General features: G+C 34.3%; 3 protein-coding genes across 7 annotated transcripts in view; all 3 read left to right on the top strand.

Annotated features, from left to right (window-relative positions):
• The first annotated feature begins 1,697 nt into the window (after nucleotides 1–1,697).
• On the top strand, nucleotides 1,698–4,563 carry LOC108745432 (waprin-Rha1-like). 2 transcript variants are annotated; one of them, XM_018481586.1, is made up of 4 exons: nucleotides 1,698–1,946; nucleotides 2,824–2,889; nucleotides 3,760–3,936; nucleotides 4,330–4,563. In XM_018481586.1, the coding sequence occupies exons 1-4, from the start codon at nucleotides 1,937–1,939 to the stop codon at nucleotides 4,422–4,424; spliced, it is 348 nt and encodes a 115-aa protein (XP_018337088.1). In that variant the 5' UTR covers nucleotides 1,698–1,936; the 3' UTR covers nucleotides 4,425–4,563. The 2 variants fall into 2 exon arrangements, with proteins under 2 accessions (XP_018337088.1, XP_018337089.1); XM_018481587.1 differs by lacking the exon at nucleotides 2,824–2,889 and having other exon boundaries at nucleotides 1,700–1,946.
• Nucleotides 4,564–5,161: 598 nt separating this feature from the next.
• Nucleotides 5,162–6,957, top strand: LOC108745431 (receptor-binding cancer antigen expressed on SiSo cells). Its single transcript, XM_018481585.1, has 4 exons — nucleotides 5,162–5,576; nucleotides 6,229–6,381; nucleotides 6,452–6,562; nucleotides 6,626–6,957. The coding sequence occupies exons 1-4, from the start codon at nucleotides 5,412–5,414 to the stop codon at nucleotides 6,806–6,808; spliced, it is 612 nt and encodes a 203-aa protein (XP_018337087.1). The 5' UTR covers nucleotides 5,162–5,411; the 3' UTR covers nucleotides 6,809–6,957.
• Nucleotides 6,958–8,278: 1,321 nt separating this feature from the next.
• LOC108745595 (protein dopey-1 homolog) overlaps nucleotides 8,279–18,947 on the top strand; it is a 14,235-nt gene continuing 3,566 nt past the window's right edge. For 2 of the 4 annotated variants that reach the window (XM_018481844.1, XM_018481842.1), the window contains exons 1-21: nucleotides 8,279–9,044; nucleotides 9,198–9,475; nucleotides 9,543–9,708; nucleotides 9,824–10,013; nucleotides 10,081–10,256; nucleotides 10,334–10,600; nucleotides 10,699–12,277; nucleotides 12,358–12,620; nucleotides 12,939–14,070; nucleotides 14,145–14,567; nucleotides 14,746–15,056; nucleotides 15,191–15,395; nucleotides 15,618–16,019; nucleotides 16,112–16,248; nucleotides 16,327–16,483; nucleotides 16,592–16,963; nucleotides 17,057–17,171; nucleotides 17,373–17,544; nucleotides 17,645–17,856; nucleotides 17,943–18,095; nucleotides 18,182–18,377. In XM_018481844.1, coding sequence (XP_018337346.1) covers nucleotides 8,989–9,044; nucleotides 9,198–9,475; nucleotides 9,543–9,708; nucleotides 9,824–10,013; nucleotides 10,081–10,256; nucleotides 10,334–10,600; nucleotides 10,699–12,277; nucleotides 12,358–12,620; nucleotides 12,939–14,070; nucleotides 14,145–14,567; nucleotides 14,746–15,056; nucleotides 15,191–15,395; nucleotides 15,618–16,019; nucleotides 16,112–16,248; nucleotides 16,327–16,483; nucleotides 16,592–16,963; nucleotides 17,057–17,171; nucleotides 17,373–17,544; nucleotides 17,645–17,856; nucleotides 17,943–18,095; nucleotides 18,182–18,377 — 6,962 coding nt within the window. In that variant the 5' untranslated portion in view covers nucleotides 8,279–8,988. Of the gene's footprint in view, nucleotides 9,045–9,197; nucleotides 9,476–9,542; nucleotides 9,709–9,823; nucleotides 10,014–10,080; nucleotides 10,257–10,333; nucleotides 10,601–10,698; nucleotides 12,278–12,357; nucleotides 12,621–12,938; nucleotides 14,071–14,144; nucleotides 14,568–14,745; nucleotides 15,057–15,190; nucleotides 15,396–15,617; nucleotides 16,020–16,111; nucleotides 16,249–16,326; nucleotides 16,484–16,591; nucleotides 16,964–17,056; nucleotides 17,196–17,372; nucleotides 17,545–17,644; nucleotides 17,857–17,942; nucleotides 18,096–18,181; nucleotides 18,378–18,947 lie in introns of all 4 variants that reach the window. The other 2 variants (XM_018481840.1, XM_018481841.1) reach the window with 2 other exon arrangements.

The following is an 18,947-nucleotide window of genomic DNA, read 5'->3' as shown; positions in this document are numbered from 1 at the left end:
TAGAGAGGAAACTATTTTCTTTTTCTAAACAGTTACAATTTTGGCAATTTTTTATTGTCATAATTATTGTGTTGTGTATTATAACTAGAATATTGTAACAATATTAATAGAAAAGCGCAATAAATTAATAATAAAGTTTACAAGTTTATAATTAAAAAATTAAATCTATTGAACAGAGAAACCAGGATCTTGTCCATCGGTACCGACAGGAAGATGGGTATGCACATCGACTTGTAATGGCGACAACGATTGCAAAGGGACATTAAAATGTTGCAAAAATAGATGTGGAGCCCTAGCTTGTCAAAAACCAGAAGTACCCGAATTCGTCGAAAATCCAATTGTTTCGCGCTTCGGAAATGATTATATTGATTACTATCCGTAATCTCGATTTTTATGTGCCTATTACATTTATATAATAATTAATAAATCTAGCACTAATTTCATAACGATTATCTCATTAAATAATAAAATAATTTTTAGTAATAAATTTTATTTCTTACTAACTTAACGTGTTTAATACGTACAATTATATATATATTTTATTATATATTATTTACAATAATTAATTTTTATACAAGCAATCTATCAATAATCTTCTTGTCTGCAATTTGATATAATAAGGAAGTATACTATATTTAGTAATATAATTGCGTAATTGCTGCAATTATATTTTTGTCACCTAAAATTTAAGTATTTAGCAAAAATTATTAAATTATCATGTACACAATTAAGAAAATAATTTGTATTTTTATTTTTCAGTTTTTATCTGTCGCATTTCCAGATAAATTTATTGAACATTAACAAAATAAAATAATAAAAAATTTATGTAATTAAAATTACTAAAAGGAATTTAGTTATGCATCCCAGAGGATCATTTAATAAATCTTTACTAATCGATAATTCTAATAGACAGACTGATATAAAGAAAGCCTAAGATTATGTAAGAAATAATATCAAGAAAAACGCACTTATTACGAGAGATAGATATATTATTATGACTCAAACTCCTCACCTCAGTATATAAATATGTGTCGACATAATGTGCATTTAATTACATTAATCTTTATTTTTAATATATTATATTTTAAGTAAATATTTTAGTAGTTAATTTGATAAACAAAGCGAACTGCACATCTACATCAACTCTATGTATTGTAATTACCACATAATTATAGCCTTGCTTTATTTGAGTCATCAATTCGAAATTCGAGGCAATAAACAAAGATTGAACAACTATAAGTATTAAATTAGAATACATTAAATTACAACTATTTATAAAGCACGAAATAACGAGAAGATTTATGAAGACGATTCTATAATTATACTTTTAATCAATAACTAAAAATAATTCGTGATTATTATAAAGATATTATATTATCTAAAAAAAGATATCAGAATTTTTCCTCAATTCAAATTTTTCTTTAAACATAGAAACAAATTATAAATATAAATATTAATTAAGTAAGTACTTCTAGCTAAATTAAAATAAATCAAAATAAATGTAAATTATAAGTTATGGACCTTCAGCGTAACTGCGACAACAGTAATCAATGTTACCGCTCGATTTTAAAAAGAACGCGTATATTTTGTTGTTATTACAACGTTAACAGCTAAAACTGTAATGCCAATTACGTGATTAAGACGGTTAGCGATGCATAATATCATCATGATGTAATATATGAAAAAAGAGAGAAAAAACGCTCGAGTTCAAATAAACGGTATCGTGAAGACTTTCATGAATCCATGCTATAGCGAGTTACTAAGGCACAAATTATGATTTACTCGTCATGTATATTCTTCTTTCGTCACATACTCGATCAATATCAGAGAGGTGGAAAGCGTTATAAAAGCTGATGTTTTTATTATTGTGTATCTAGAAGTCTCGTCGGAACCTCACCGCGAAGTTTTAATCGAGTATCCAAGAAACCAACGACTCATGATGAATCGTGAGTATTTAAACTGTGCAATCTTAAAAGTTATAGATGCTACGCACTTCTCGACAATGTAATACACGACTTTCATGTAATATCATTAACATAAGTCAAAATTATAGTACGCTTTTAAGTGTTTAGCAATTCGAGCAAAAGCACTAGGTTAATTCTATTAAATAAATTATGTAAATGTATAATTAAACTCTTATTGAACAAATGTATATTTAAATAATTAATTCAATATTCAACGCCGCGTTGAAATAATTAATATTAAACAAAGGTTACAAAATAAAAAGCATACAGCCACAGCTCAAGATATCAATAAGTTCAATATTATTATTTTATTTTAACATGTAGACGTTTCGGTCGAAAAACTTGCAAATATAGGAGACTTCTATCCATAGAATTTCGATGACTATTATCGCAGACAAAACGAAAACGATTGCGTATAATTCGGATAAAGAAATAAAAATGTTACAATCATCCTTCGAATTTTGTATTTGATTGATCCAAATGTAATTTTTAATCACGTATATTGAGTCGGACTAATTTGTAAAAATAGGAAATATTAAAATTATACTATCTGTCAATTTGTTATTCGTAAAAATATGTTCTTTGTTTAAACTTAACGAATTTGTGTACTGAAGAGGGTCAAATCTTGACCGAAAGCTGTGGCTGTATGTTTTTATTTTGTAACCTTTGTTAAACTTTTAGCCACTTTCTTATAATTTAAAATTTAATATTAAACAGTTATGTGTTATGTGATACTGCTATTAATTTCTGTGAATGGCACGTATCTATATGGTCTCTCTTTTAAGATCGCTCACATAAATTGGGTTATAATTACATTCTCTGAAATTAATATAGCGTTTGTATAATATTTACTTTTCAGGAAGCTTATTACTGTTCGCGGTATTGCTAGTTCTACTAACCACCGACACATCCTCTCAGATGTTTTGTAAGTAATCACTATCATTTACGCACAGAAAACTAAGAAGAAACGTACGCAATTGTATTTTGGTGTAGATTTCACGTAATAAGAATACCTGTTCTATTTTCAGTTCATGCTCTTTCTCTCGCTCTCTTTCTCTTGTTCTGATTTAATTGCAGAATTATATCAAAAGTTAAATAAATGCATCATTTTTTAAATACTTATGTCTAGTTGAAAAGTAAAAATTCTATAATAGAATCCATCTCTTCTCTCACAAATTGTATATAATCGTTTATCTCTTAAATTTTTTTTTTTTAACAGCTTATAATATGAAAATTATTAGCATTAATAATTTAGCTTAAATTTTTTTGCCAGTAATAATCAATTCCGAACTTTTTATAAGAAAGATTATAACTACACTTTTTCAATTCTAATGATATACTTATGTAAAAATTTCATAGTTTAGATTTAGACTTAATTTTGTAAGACGTATATCTGCACATAGGAAAAGAGAATGACGAATGCGACATTAATATCTGAACTACGTAATATTCAATTATAGTCTCCTCGCGAATGTCAGCGAAATAAACGTGTCAATTACGACTCTACAACTCACGATTAACTTGCAGAGCGATACTGTCATTTAATCAAAACGTCAAAACGTTCAATGTAAAGAAAGACAAGGCAATTATTTCTTAATAATGTGTTAAAAAAATGACGATGGAATAAACGATTACTGTTTACAATACTAATAACTCGAGATACTAATTGCTAATAGTATTGACAAATCAATCGCGAGAATCGTAAAGACTAAATAAAACAAACGCCCTAGAAATTAATCCGAAGAAAATCACGGAATAGCTCTCTTGTTTGTTATAATCATCAATCATTTTCTAGACAAAAGTGGCAACTGTCCGATGAGGAATACCGTGACCAATTGCACTCCTAGATGTATAGGAGATGCACAGTGTCCGTATAATCAGAAATGCTGTCCAAACAAATGCGGCCACACGTCATGTGCCAACGTAAGCCCAGTCAATACCGGCAGCGATGGCGGATACAAAGGCTCAAGTAGTATGTACATATGAGAACACATATGTTCTATGTTTTTATAATAGATAAAATTAATCTTTTGAGGTCCTTCGTGTCGAGCTGAGCTCGACATACTTCCCGGTAATCTGTCGCAATTGAAATCGACAAACTATATTTTTGCCATTTTTAAAATCTCTATAAATTCCTCCAGACAATAAAAATTCCTCACAAATCATGTTAGATTCACCGATCACGTAAAATCGAAGACAAAATATCTGATCTTTGCTCATTTGTAAGAGAGAAATTCAATCGCAAAGGATTAAGATAGATTTATATACAAATGTATTTAAAAAGAAGAAATTAATCTTGGAATTTTATTTATTGGTTTCTCAAGTGTCTTGAACTATCGGAACATTCCGTTACGTGTTTTTACAGATAATGCCGTTTACTGCAATGGAGTGAGGTGCGCCGCATACGAAAAGTGCCAATATGACCGCAATACCAGACGCGACAAGTGCACGCGTGTCTAAATACATGAATTCTCGATCATTGTTACTATATGGCAAACGGGTATCTGATGAAATTTGATTCACAAATTACAGAAAAAGAACGTACTAATTTCTTTTTGACAAAAATGCGAAATCGGCATTTCTTTCTAATTTTCTTATAACACGGATTTATTTAATAAGATTCTTTCATTTTTATGGACAAATATCATGATTAACATTATTATTTTTAAATCATTGTCAAATAAAATTATTTAAAAACAAGCAAAAAAAGGTTGTTTTATACAAGTAAAAAATAATATTTACCAAGGTAATTGCTCCATCAGTGCCCGATGTTTCTCCCAGACCTCCTCCTCTCAGAATTGGGTTGACATCTTCTCGCACAGGACACTCGCGTAAAACACTCGCGAATAATATACTATAATCGCGCGCGAACTATAACTGAGTCCGATAACTTGAACGGCACTCCCGAAGTAAAACGCGCGACACGACGAACCGGCTGCGATTCGTTCATTTTGAAGTAAATCGGCGACGAGGGTTAGCTTCCCCGTTGGATTTATACACAAAGAGAACAATTTTACTCAATATCTAAAAAATTTATTTAGATACATCATTCAGATAGATCCGAAAATTTCTAGATGATTGAGAAAAACTGTTCTTTTCATGTAAATATTATCATTGCAGTGAACAGTGAATAATAGAATGCAATTATCGAAAGATCGTTTAATATCGAGTAATCGATCTGCCGACCAATAGCGAAACGTCACAATTATCCGGAGAGGGATGTAGGTTATGTACGTACCAAGTAGGCTTGAGTGGTTCCCGGTTTACTATTAATTTCATATTTCGTGTAAGAAGGACGCGAGACGATGTAAGGGAGAATCGACGACGTCGTCTCGTCTTGCAAGATGGATCGCCGATTCTGCGTCCGTGCCGGGTAGACCACGTAAACGTCCGTCTTCCGGCTCCGGAGGAGAGGTTAGCTCTCCGTCCAAGCCGACCGTGCCGAAAATGGCTGTGGAGTTTTTGATGAATCGGCTTAAGGCCTTGTTCGTGTTACTCTTCGGTATATTTAAGCGCGCGATGTGCTGCCTCCGACGTCGAAGACGATCGTCCTGCGACTCCGTGCCCTTGTCCACCGTCGGTGTGGTGCCGAATGTTCTCACTAGCTCGACGGTACATACTTCTCATTTATGCAATATCTCCCATGTATAAAATGAATCTATTTTTTATGCAGTTTTATAAATATGTTCTTGTTTTGATAAAAACTACTGTACTGTCTTAAGATATCGAAACAGGCTAAAAAATGTACAATCTTTGTATCATGAGTCTATTTTTTTATGATTGAACTAGTGTACACTTTTGAAACTTACGTCCGTATTCATAGTCAAGACTTTGTATTTAACACTTCCTTAAATTTATCTTTAAATGCTCAGCAGCAATGAAATAATTCGTAGAGTATCTAAAGATAAATTTAAGGAAGCCTTAAATATAAGGCCTGAAGACTATGAATACGAGTGTTAAAACGAGATAGATATATATTTAATATTTGGCAAGAGAGTCTAGTATAGGAATATAAAACAGATATAATCTTTATGGATTATACTAAGATCCAGTTGCACCAACATCACTTCGACTTTAAGATTTGACTTTAAGATAAAACCTTTTTCTGTCTCATTTTAAAGCTGAAAAAGAGACAGAGAAAGAGAGTTTTAAGCCTCTCGCTTAAAATCAAAGTAACGTTGATGCAATTGGGCATAAATTGGAGGATATAGTTGCTTATGTATTAAGGTTTTGTAATAATACTTATTAAGTATGCTTATTTAAGGAATTGGAGCAATGGGATAAGTGGGAAGAAAATCCAGTTGTTGTTATACCAGATAAGCCAGTTAATACTGTACAAGCTAAGATAGAGCAGTATCGACAACAAGTGATTAAGGCTCCTGAATCGCCCACTGAAGAACAGCTTAACTTTTTTGAGGTAATTCAAGCTAATTCTGACAGTCACTTTAATAAGAATAGTAAAAATTTTATCTTTGCATCTTGTGTAGGATATGACTCCAAAAATCACTAGACAAGCAAAGATTCTAATAAAAGATAAGCATGCAGATGGCTCATCTCGTAACATTGCAAAATTCACGGCCATGGATCCTGTTCCGACTGTAAGTCTGTACTTGCAAACTTATAATATTCCGGAGATTTACATTCCTGTTATCTGTCTTCAGAATGAATTAGGAGAATGGGAAGAAAACTCCGCTGGTTGGGAAGTGGACGATTTCAATGATCCTACCAAAGTGCTACGAGAGCAAAGAAGGAGAGAGCGGGAACAGCGATTAATGGAACAGCAGCAGAAAAGGCTGGAACGTACTGCAAAACCACAACCCTTGGGTGCAAAACTGTGTTCCTGATGCGAGATCACAAATGCGTGGGAATTAATATCAAAATACACAATGTATATTTTAATGGGATACATGCCGGATATTTTTAATATAGAAATTGGCATGTTCGTATAACCCTTTATTGCTCGATATAATTTTCAATATCACGTGATAATTTTATCTTGCTTTTTTATTATTGCGCATCAGTCATTACAAGTTTAAAAATATGACGCGGAAATTTCTTCTTTAAATGTTGCATCTTCAAAAAATACAGATTTGTTATATTTTATTTCCTATATATTATATTTGTACATTAAATATTTTTAATCTTCCAAAAGGGCACTAGAGAGTTAATCATTAGAGAAAATGCAATACATTTACTTGAAACAGAGTGATAAAATTGCATGAATATAGAGTATTATGTTAATGCATTATATTATCTTAGAAGATTGACTGTTTTGTTATATCATCTTATTGAAGTGTGTAAATGTACTCGTGGACACACATTTTTCAGTATTTAAATTCATATTATTTCTTTTAATACTTTGTAAACGGAAAAATAATGTGTAAACAGCGTCGATATGATTATTCTTCCGAAAAAATAGTATTTGTAGACATTCCATATGAATTTTGTACAATCTCGAATGTGATGCGTGAACTTCTGCATGAGCGGATAATCGTTTTGTAAGTTTATAATAAGTCGATGTATAATAACCAGGCGGAACCTATCACTTAACAAATGTTTGTTAAATCATTTATGAGTCTATAATCTTTATGAATTTTATTAAAAGCTAAAATCTCGGAGGCTGTGTAGGAAACAAAAGAGACTTTAGCGCGATGCTTCGACTTGTTATATTTTTTCCTTTTGTTATTCATGCACAATTGCAAAAAATGGCATGGATCGTGGATTTTAAAATGTTTCATAATAAAAAAAGGAATTCGTTTACGTTTGGATTTGGCAATCCCTGACTCTCAAACATTCTATATCTACCAATTAAATATATCAAGTGTCTTTGCTGATTTCATGATCTCAGAAACTGCATTTATATGATGCAAAATTGTGTCTAAAATCCCACATCATTGTGAAAGAAATTGAATTATTAAGCAAGAAAGGAATACCCACATGATGGATAAAAAAAATTGATCAAATAATTTCTATCAAATTTCAGTTAACTTATCAGGAAATACCTATACTATTTTGTTCACAGAATTATTTATTTTTTATTATAATATATGGAGAGAGAAAAAGATCAGAGACATAACAAAATATACAATTCGAAATTTTACTTTTAGACATTCCAACAATTAAATTAATCGATTTCACTCGATTGAGATGATCCTCAATCATTCGAATTCGTCAGAAAGATTCATTTCATCTACAGACGGACTAACGCATATCTCAGACAAACGTATGATTCATGTCAATTCGATCGTCACGTGCACAACGTCAACATTAAGAGGTGAGTTGTTCGTCAGTCTTCGATCCCGTGGAAGATCAAGGAAGGGGAAACCAGAATAATCTGATCGGAACTATCGGAAGCGCGCGTCGCGTCACACGCCACCACACGTACGATCTCGCTGAAGACAGCTGGAGGACAGCTCAGGACAGCTGGGGGCTATTGATGATCGGCCGTTACGTGTCCGAGATCGAGACGTAGGAAAATTTCTTGCGAGAAAATTGTGAGACGCGGGCCATCGAACCCGGGTATGTCGACGGTGAATCGCTGCTGAATTCCAGTGGAAGGAGAGAGACGGCAGGGAATCGACGGTCGCGCAACGAGATAACCAAGTTGATAGGCGAACCGACGATAGGTTCGGCTCGTGTAAACACAGCCTCGTAGACGCGATCATGAACGATTGCGGGTATTGCGGCTCACTTGGGCTCTGCGGACGGTCGTTCGTCCGGTGAGAGAGCGAGAGGGTAAATTTCTGTTTCTCGGAGCGGGATAGGATAGCCGGGGCTCGCGCGGACACGGGGACACACGAGACGTATACGTATTTCTGTGGTAACGCGAAGGATTGATTTCCAGGTACCGCGGTACCCGCTTTATCTGAATACGATGTGCCGCACGATAAGACCTGCAGCTTAATTGGGATTTTCGTCGTGACTCATTTTGCTGTAAAATAGATCTAAAATCATGTAAAGTGAGGTGGAAGAACATCATCGTTGCAGTATAGTTTATTTAGTCGCGAAAAAAAAAAACGCAACAATGGGTTCCATCGCTCTGGAGGAGTACGAGTTGATGAAGGACTCCAAGTATCGGGTGTAAGTTGAAGACAGATTAGCACATTTAGCATCACTGACACATACAACTCGATAAACATTACACAACGTTATAGTAATTTACATTTCATAGCTTGATGTTTGTACATTGTCTCGTTAAAAAATTTGGTGCTATAAGTTGTATTTATCACATAGCTATGTATCTGCTGTCGACAAGGCCCTGAAGAGTTTCGAATACACGAGTGAATGGGCAGATTTAATCTCTGCCCTAGGAAAGCTCAACAAGGTGTTATTGAGCCATATGAAGTTTCCCGTTATTCCAAGAAGAATCAAAATATCAAAGAGATTAGCCCAATGCATGCATCCGGCATTACCTTCTGGTGTTCACTTGAAAGCTTTAGAGACATATGATATTATTTTTAAGTGTATGGGTACTAATAGGCTTAGTCATGAGCTCTTTATCTATAGTGCAGGTGAGTATATGCGTTAAATGAGAGAAATAATTATAGATTCACATTCTTTATATTTATTCTCATTTAGGACTATTTCCATTGTTGGGCCATGCTGCTATGAATGTCAGACCATCGTTGTTAACGGTATACGAAACACACTTTGTACCACTTGGCGAAAGGTTGAGACCAGGATTAAGTGGTTTTTTAAGCGGCGTTCTCTTAGGCCTAGAAGATGGATCTGATCATTTTGACAGGTGCAACCTACGTTATTTTTGTAGCATTCCTTGTGTATATATTCATAAATAATAATTCATAAATAGATATGTACATAAGTAATATAGAAATTTATGGAACATTATTTCATATTAGAACTAATTCTTTACTGGAAAAAGTGTGTGAGGGTGTGGGTGCAGAACATTTTTATGCGTGCCTCTGGGACTGCTTGGCTTCAAATTCTGGCATTCGATTACCTGCGATATCATTTGTACTAGCACATTTCAACAAAAAACTGTCGATGGAGGAGCAAAAATATATTATGGGTACTAATATTAAAATTATGGTAAGAAAAATTTTAACACTATAAATTTATCTTAAGATTTCATTCTCTAACATATTGATTTAAAAAGATTTCAGCCTTATGTGCTGGAGTACAAGACACTTCGGTGCTAGTGCAAAGAAGTGCACTGGATTTTCTGTTGATAGGTTTTCCTATGCATAATAGTCAATTGACACATCCAGATATGATACTGTTAATAAAAGCTGCTTTAGTTACTATATTACGAAGGGACATGAGCTTAAACAGGTAAAGGAAACTGCAATGTGTAATAGTCTTCTGCATATCTTTATTTTTGCATATATTTTTTTATCATGTAATTGTAGACGTTTGTTTGCTTGGCTGTTGGGCACCGAAGTAAGCACATCAATTTTAAAGAAAAAGAACCATGCAATTACAGACACTAAAGAAAGTGTAACATACTTTGATATGTATTCGAAGGAAATGCTAGTTGAAGCGATAAAATATCTACTTAAAGAAGTATGTGAAGAAAATTCGCAAGATCTGAAGCCATATAGGATACTTGTTTCGTTACTTGATAAGGTGGATATTGGACCAATAATTTTAGATGATATTCTGTTTGAAGTATTTAGGTAAGATCGTCTGTGCTACATAATTATAAAATAAAATCTGTTAAAATTGAAACCATTCATCAATGTATTTTTTAATATCCTTGCATTATTCATTTTAGGACATTTTATAATGCATGCAAACAATTCATGCCAAGTCACACACCGAAAGCAAATGAAGTGGTAAAGTCTGCGAATCTGTTATTCTCAACTTTGGAACCATCTTATATCTGGATACATTGTGGGCATCTGTTTGAGAAAGCCTGTAATACTAGAGCAAAGATGCAAGTCGCGATCGAAGACGTTGTTGTAAGACCGGTTGGTAGTGGAATGCCGAATCTCGTGGAAGTATGCGTGCTAACAGAATTTTTACTTGAAACTGTGTCGTTGGATGCGTTTATAGACACGCCATCTGAACATCTTCCTGGCTTATTTTACGAAATAATCAGCAAACTTTTACATCACAGTAATATTCTGTCCCCAATAGAAATCTCGAAAAGTCTCAAATTGTGCGCCAAGATCTTATCGAAGGTGCAACCAACAATGATAACGACTCATGCGGATAAGTGTGAAATAGATGCCAAGTTGGACACGTCTCTGAATAGCATTACAGTCCCCAGTGATAATTCTCTGACGGCAATCCCTTTAGAGAAGAGTCAGTCAGATAGTAAATTGAATAAGCCCGATACATCCAATATCTCTCTCTCTTTCACGGAGAAAAGCCCAAGTACAAGAAGAAGAGCCAATTCTGGCAGTGCCGCTAAAAGGAGCGAGAAGAAGTCGAAGAAAAAAGGAAGTAAAAGCACTTCCAAGTTAAATGACACGTACACTATACAGGCTGATGGCAGCAAGATATCCGTTGTAGTGAGTGAAGATACGAAACCTTTACCTAGAAATAAAAGTATGGACGATATTAAAGCAAGCTGCGTTGAAATCGATGATATCTCTTCATCGGTGATTCAATCAGACAGTCGTCTGTCCATGTTAAAACATTTTAAGAATGTTACTCCAATGGGATCCACGGGATCCTTATGTAGGGGACCATCTCCAGCATTTCAGGCACAGCATTCCATGTTAGAAAAGTGTCTCCGGCAATACGAGATATTTTACGTTAAATTAATTAGCAACCGGATACTTAGCAAAGAGAGAACAGTGCAGGATATGTTCGATCATTTAGTGGTGTCTTCTCCGAGAAAGAGTTTCGACGAGAGAATGCGTTACTTGGAATTTATGCTAAATTCGAGATTAAGCATAGACGATTCCGGATTCTTTAGTCAAGATTCATCCGTAACTGAAGATACCAAATGCCTGGATATTTTTCATCTATTTCTTGATATGACGACGCATTCAGAATGGATCGAAGCCATGAAAATAGCATCCAGCTTATTCGTCGAATTGTCCACATTTCCAAAATACTTTTTGCCTGGCGACGATGTACTCGTAGAAGAGGAACCGAAATTCGAGCACGTTCTTCCGGATTGGTTGAAAATTTTAATAGTCTGTTCTTGCTGGTTGCAGAAGCAACCCGCATTACAGTTAACGAGCATTGCTACGTTATTGGACTTGGTTGCATTGTTAAAAGCACATAACGATGTCGAGACACATCCGAAAAGTGGAGAGGGTATGACAACGGTTGTTATCGTTCCCCTGTTGAAGCAATGGCACATAACTTACTTGATGCAATATACTAATGTATTTCAGGTAGGTTCTGTAGTATTTCTGCATTCAATACTTGATTGAAAATATGTGAGATATTAAATAAAATTATTTTTAATACAAAGGTACTGGCACATTCCTTGTGGCATCATTTGGGCGAACTTCCCGCCCATAAATTTAGGATGCGCTGCGTAGAACTTATGCACGAATTACATCATGCTTTATACAATTCTTGTGATGCGGTTGAGAACCTAATAGGATCCGAACTTACCTCTGAAAATCCTGAGAAGAGGATCGAGGCCTTCGGTAGATTTGCTACTTTGTGGCATTTAGGACGAGAGATCGAAACGAATCCAAGATTGCGTGGCTGTCTCAGAATTTTTGACCAGTAAGTAAAACAGTTTTTATAGTATCTGTCCAATTAGTATCTACACTGAAAAAAAATTCATGAAATTGGAATAAATATTTGTTTAGATAGTACCAATGGGACCATTTACTTACAGTAAATAAATATTTGTTTAATTTAAAAAAATTATATTTAATTTAAGTATTATTTTTTTAAATCGATTAAATATTTATTTTCTGTAAACAAATGGTCCATTGGTACTATCTAAACAAATATTCATTCAAATTTTGTAAATTATTTTTTCAATGTACCCAATTATAATTACAGTTTTTACAAAGTTTTTTTTTCTGTTATGTATAGATCTTTGTTGAAAATGTTGGATAATCTTCAGCTTGCGAACAATTCGCCGTTAAAGCTGCAGGCCCAATCGTGGCTGTTACATTCCTTAATGCGTGGCGACATATCACGCGTAATAGATCCCCTGCTGACAATACTATTAGATCCATCCACATGCCGTATGAGCGTTCTTCACGTGAGCATACAACACAGTAATACCGTCCTAACGAAGAATGATCCCGTGGAGGAGAAATCAGAGATTCAAGATGACACTGAGGGCGCCGCGAAAATTTACGCAATCAGTTCGGTCGATGGTAATGTAATATATCACGTGAGCGATAACGTGGATGAGGATAAAAAATGGAAAAAGGGTAAAAAGAAGAAGCAGGCGATAAACCCTGTGAAGATAAAACGAATCTTTGCGGTAACAACGCTGGCGACTGGAGATAATTGCAATCACTATGTCACCGAAAGAAATCAATTTATGAAAGAACTTGAAGTACCGCCCAGTATATCCGGCAACAGGAAGATTTCCGTGTTCGTAAATCCTCTCTCGATCAATTGTAATGAAAATTCAAATGACTCCTTTACGGAGGATGATTCGCTACCCAGTATGCGCAAGACGAATTTAACAACGGAGTTACTGAAAAATGCCACTCGTTTTAAGAAAATTGATTTCGACAAAGGTTCTACTGCCAGTTTAGACGAAAGTCTTTTCGAATCGGCGAATTCCAGCCTGAAAGCGAAGGATAAGAGTAGCTACAAGAAACTAAACGACGATGTCGATTCGTCATCGGATTCCATAACGAATAGCTTAGACTCGAGCAGTCCTGAAGTAACTAACAAACAGGCCAAACAAAAGAAGGAAACTCTTATAATGCCAGGCAGTTCCAGAGAAGTAGCGGGCACTATCATAAAAGGCAAATACTACAGCACAAACGAGTTCAATGCGAATTACGATCATGATATTGGCAGTTTTGAAGCGAGCGTAGAGGTACCTAGCTGGACGATGGATGACGACGATGGCGAATTGGACGTCAGCACCACTGCGGAAGAGTACTTCAATAACTCCAGCAGCAGTATAGTCGAAGAAATTCTGAATGAAGTACTCGATCGCGCGATGCAACTATGCGACATTGCCGAATCACCTAAAAACGCAAGTATCTTATTATTTAGCTTACCTGTCGAAATGAATATCACGATAGTCTTTTAATATTTTTTATTTTGCAGGAAGAGGTTCCGCAACATAATGCGAAAACTAATCGAAATGTCGGCTTGGGTGTCCACAATCTTCACTCCCACATGTTGCTCTACTGTGGAGTATATGATTCAGCCAGGACTCTTTATGCTCTACGTACCCTCAGGAATGAACTCTTGACGAACACGCGAATGTTCCTGTGTTGTGCAGCGACGACTGGTGTAGCAAACACGACGAAGAATACAGTGTTATTAAATTTGTTAGCAAGACATAGGAAAAGTGTTTTTGGTAGGAACTTTCATGGTGATATAGCTAATACGGAATTTATAGCGGCTTACAGAAGTAGTATGTATCTGGAAGTGTTGATAAGCGTATGCCTGTACTTCGCGAGAAGCTACTATCCAAATCTAGGACAAATGAGACTTACATATGAAGAGATCGCGGGTAATCGCCAAGTATGTGTTTAATTTTTAAAAAATGTCTATAAAACACTTTTTAAAAAGATACACAAATTAAGAAATTATAAGATTTTTAATTAAATATTTATTTTTGTATTATAAAACTTATTAACTTTTTTTTTGTTTTAATGGATATTGTTAATCTTGTTAGTATTGATAGTAATATTTTCTACAGGTACAGCTTGCGAGTGCAGAATTACTGACGCTAATATTTTCTGAATTAATCCCGATCGTTCGCGATTCTGGGAAAGGCTTTAGTTGTTACATAGTTGATTTATTGACTAAATGTAAAGTACAAAAAGTTGCTCTGCATTGTCTTGTGTCCAGTGTTATGAGTATGAAGAACGCTCACAAGGAGAACGAAGATGTTTCCACGTTTACTGAAGAAATTGTATTATTTAATGATCCGTTTATTGATAATGATGTTAATAAATGTAAATATAGAGCGAGTGATCATACGGAAGCTTTTCAAATACAATTGTTACGGTAATTATTCGATAAATTCAACAAAAATATTTTACTAATCCATGACTGATGAAACTAAACTCACATTAGCATTACAATTACTTTCAATTATTATTTGTATAATTTTTGGTAAAATTGATTTATTATTTTTCAAGGTTATTGTTAGCATTAATTATGTTGGAACATCAGTGCAGTAGTCAAAAAGGAGAGGAAATTAATTCTACAACGTCCCCTATACCAAGTTCGCCGACACGAGCATCAAATTTGATCGGGAATAGTTTAACATTGAAATATATTTCTGGGGCAGCAATACCACAGCAATCAATGTTTCTTGCTAGTATTCTTAGCGCCTTGCAACTCGTATGTTATTTGTTTTAATGTATATTGTTAAATCAATTCTAAAATTTATATGTATTTCTTAGACAAGATAATCCCAATTTATTAAATTATATAGAATATTTTTATTATAATTAAATTATAAAAATTGATTGTTTAAATTATGAATTTATCCGATTAAGCAGAAAGTGATAATTGATTTTCAACGAGATAAATGATTTGTTGTAATGGATATAAATTTTGTAGGATCATATGAGGCATCTTCATCAACATTGGACAACCCTTGTTACGTCCAGCCTGCCTTTTATGGGACCGTCTTTAACATCTGTTGTAACATCAGTCATTCATCAATTATGCAATAATATTGAGCATCTAGCATCATATTATATTAGCGAAGATGCGACATTGACATCAAAATTGCAAGATATAAGCACAGTGGAATGCTGCTTGCCTGCAGATTACACAGTGACACATTTGGAAGCTTTGACATATCTACTCCATTACTGTCTGTTGGATACTTCCCAGCAAATCGGATTCTCATTTAATCAGCCATTAAGTGGTACTATACAAACGGGAATTCCCGGTGCTAATCCTGGGCAAATATTCAACAATCTTATACATGTCTTTATGCCTAGCCCACTTTCTCCGGTTAGTTGAATGAAATATATTATTTAATTATATGATATTAGTCAATATTTGATTTATTCAGTACGTTATAGCAAAGTTTTTGTTTGCCGTAGGATTTATCTACAGCTAAAGATAAAAGTGGTGCAAATGAGCTGCAACAACATGCCAGAAGAACAGCATTAAGTCATTTGCCAAGAATAATAGCATCGTTGTCTGCCTTATGGCAAGCGGTTTTGGCAACAAAAGACAAGTATATTTTATTTGTGTTCTTTAGTCAAAAATATGTAGAAAAATAATATTAATGCATTCTTTCAATAATATTGTATAGTGAACAAGCCAGTTGTGTGGTGGGTAGTCCGAGAATAGTCAAATATCAATTGTTGGAACTGCTGTCTCCAATCTCTTTCCATCATGGAGCCAACTTCTTGGCTGCAGTCGCAGTTGCCTGGCATGAAAGGCGCCAATCATCCACCACATCAAAAAAGGTAAAGGGCATCCTGTATCTAATTTAAAAAATAAATAATAAAATGAGGAACAACTAATAGCAGTTTTGGAAAAAATATTTTTTTTTCTAATTACTATTTATTTTACAGATACTTCCAGAAGCGTGTCCTAACCAGCAAGTAATGGTTCATCTTGTTAGTGCGATTCGTGTTATGCCTATTGATACTTTGGTGCATACCGTACATCAAGTAGTGAAAACACCACCGCCGATACACGGTGTCAAGCAAGATTTCTCATTGGAAGTCTCAGTGCTCGAATTACTTTATGTATATATGCAAAGTAATACGTCGCAATCGCTTATTGAATCTTGGGCATCCTTGTTTAGTTTATTAAAGGATGGTCTATCGCTAACAGCACCTGCTCAATTCCTTTTGCTGGCTATACTAAACGAATATGTACAAAAGTGCCCACCTATGCAAGAGAAGAAAGATATCAAAGATTTGCAAGACGTGTCTGCGAAGGTTATTATTTATTTATATATTGTATAATATATTTATATATTGTATGTAATAATTAACAACACGATTGCTGAATGTTTTTAATAAACATTTTAGTTGATTGAATCGTGTTCGCAAATAGCCGGTGCCTGTTTAGAGCAAACAACATGGTTAAGAAGGAATTTGGCCGTCCGCGAGGACGTTTTTGAAGTGGTCGAAGGTTCTTCGGAAGGTAAAGAGGGAAAAAATGGTGCTGGTGCGTAACGTGCAATTTATTTTATAGATATATTCTAAGAATATTTAATGTAATAGCAAAATCTTTTTGTTATCGCGCTTTATCTTTATTTTTTTTCTTATGCAGTTGGTAATTGCAAATAGCTCTATATTTTTCCTCTATATATTCATGATTATCATTGAAAGTTTTGTGTTACAGTAACACCCGGAACTCCACCTAACGCGGCATACAGTGTTCAAGCGCAAGCTGTATTAGCGGAAATACTTGCACCACTATTGGATGTCAGTTATGGTTCGCAAGAGAAGGAACGTGTGGTAACGCTCCTGACAAATCTCATGTATAATGTTACGCCTTATCTCAAGAACCACACGTAAGTTAGCTGTGTTCAACTGTAAAGATTTTTTTTTTCTCTAAAATTCACACGAGAAAGAATAACACCTGAACTTTGCTTACTTTATCTAATTTTACAGGATAAAAAATATTGCTTCATTCACCGCCTGTTCTCAATTACTGGCTTCCTTATCAGGATATCAGTATACGAGAAAGGCATGGCGCAAGGATGTTTTAGACTTGTTACTTGACTCGGCCTTTTTCCAAATGATACCGGCCTGTCTGCCATATTGGAGAACTATAATAGACAATCTGATGACGCACGACAACACTACCTTCAGAGATTTAATGAGTAACACACTTTTTTTTATTACATTTACGTAATACGTGTATCGATTATAATCAAACAAATTAACACATTACTAACCTGTTAAATAGATCGCGTTTCCATGGCTCAAGGCAGTGGGATCAGTATATTTTCTTCGAAGGAACAGGAATATGAGCAGAAAGCACAGCTCTTGAAACGTTTGGCGTTTGTCATCCTTTGCAGTGAAATGGATCAATATCACAAATATATGCCGGAGATACAAGGTAAACATATTTGCGAGATACATTTATAGACTATATCATGTATATTTAATAATTGTTTTCATACACACTGATTATTTTATTTTTAGAACGTTTAGCAGACAGTTTACGTCTACCTCAAGTAATCCCATCTATTCAGGCGCAAGTGTTTCTCTGTTTTCGCGTATTACTATTGAGAATGTCACCACAACATGCAACGTCCTTATGGCCAGTTATAGTTAGCGAGCTTGTTCAAGTATTCCTCTATATTGAGCAGGAATTGAATACAGATAGCGAAGAGTTCAGGTATATAAATTTATCTAATCTATGTGCTTATTTTGGACAAACTTGCTTGTGGGACACTGTTGCTTCGTATGTGCATGTACGTTTACTTTACAATACGCGATTGTTTATTTGAAGTATTGAAATGACTTCGTTTTTAATCTTCTTTCAAAACTATTATATTTTTAATATATGCATTATTTTATTACATATGAACAATCAGTATCGGCTTGGCATTTATTCTTATTATTGTTATTATTATTATTATTATTATTATTATATTCTAATCTCTCTCACTCGTTAACATCGTAAAAAAAATGCTATAATGCAAAATCTCTCTATGAAAATATATTATTAATATACACTATTGGCATTATTGGTATTCCATATTACTTTTGAAATCGATAATCTGATCCAATAATTATCAATATTTTCAAAATCCTCGAAATATGATTGCAACGAAAAATGGAGTCTTATAATACATGGAATAGAAACGAGATACAATTATGTGATATAAGACCATCACTTCTCGTGGTCTTACATATATATGTATAGATATTGAAGATATTAAATAGCAGAATATTTGTCTGTGTA

The sequence above is a fragment of the Trachymyrmex septentrionalis genome, unplaced genomic scaffold, assembly GCF_001594115.1.
Source record: "Trachymyrmex septentrionalis isolate Tsep2-gDNA-1 unplaced genomic scaffold, Tsep1.0 scaffold14, whole genome shotgun sequence".
NCBI lineage: Eukaryota > Metazoa > Arthropoda > Insecta > Hymenoptera > Formicidae > Trachymyrmex > Trachymyrmex septentrionalis.
This window is presented reverse-complemented; position numbering and strand designations above follow the sequence as displayed.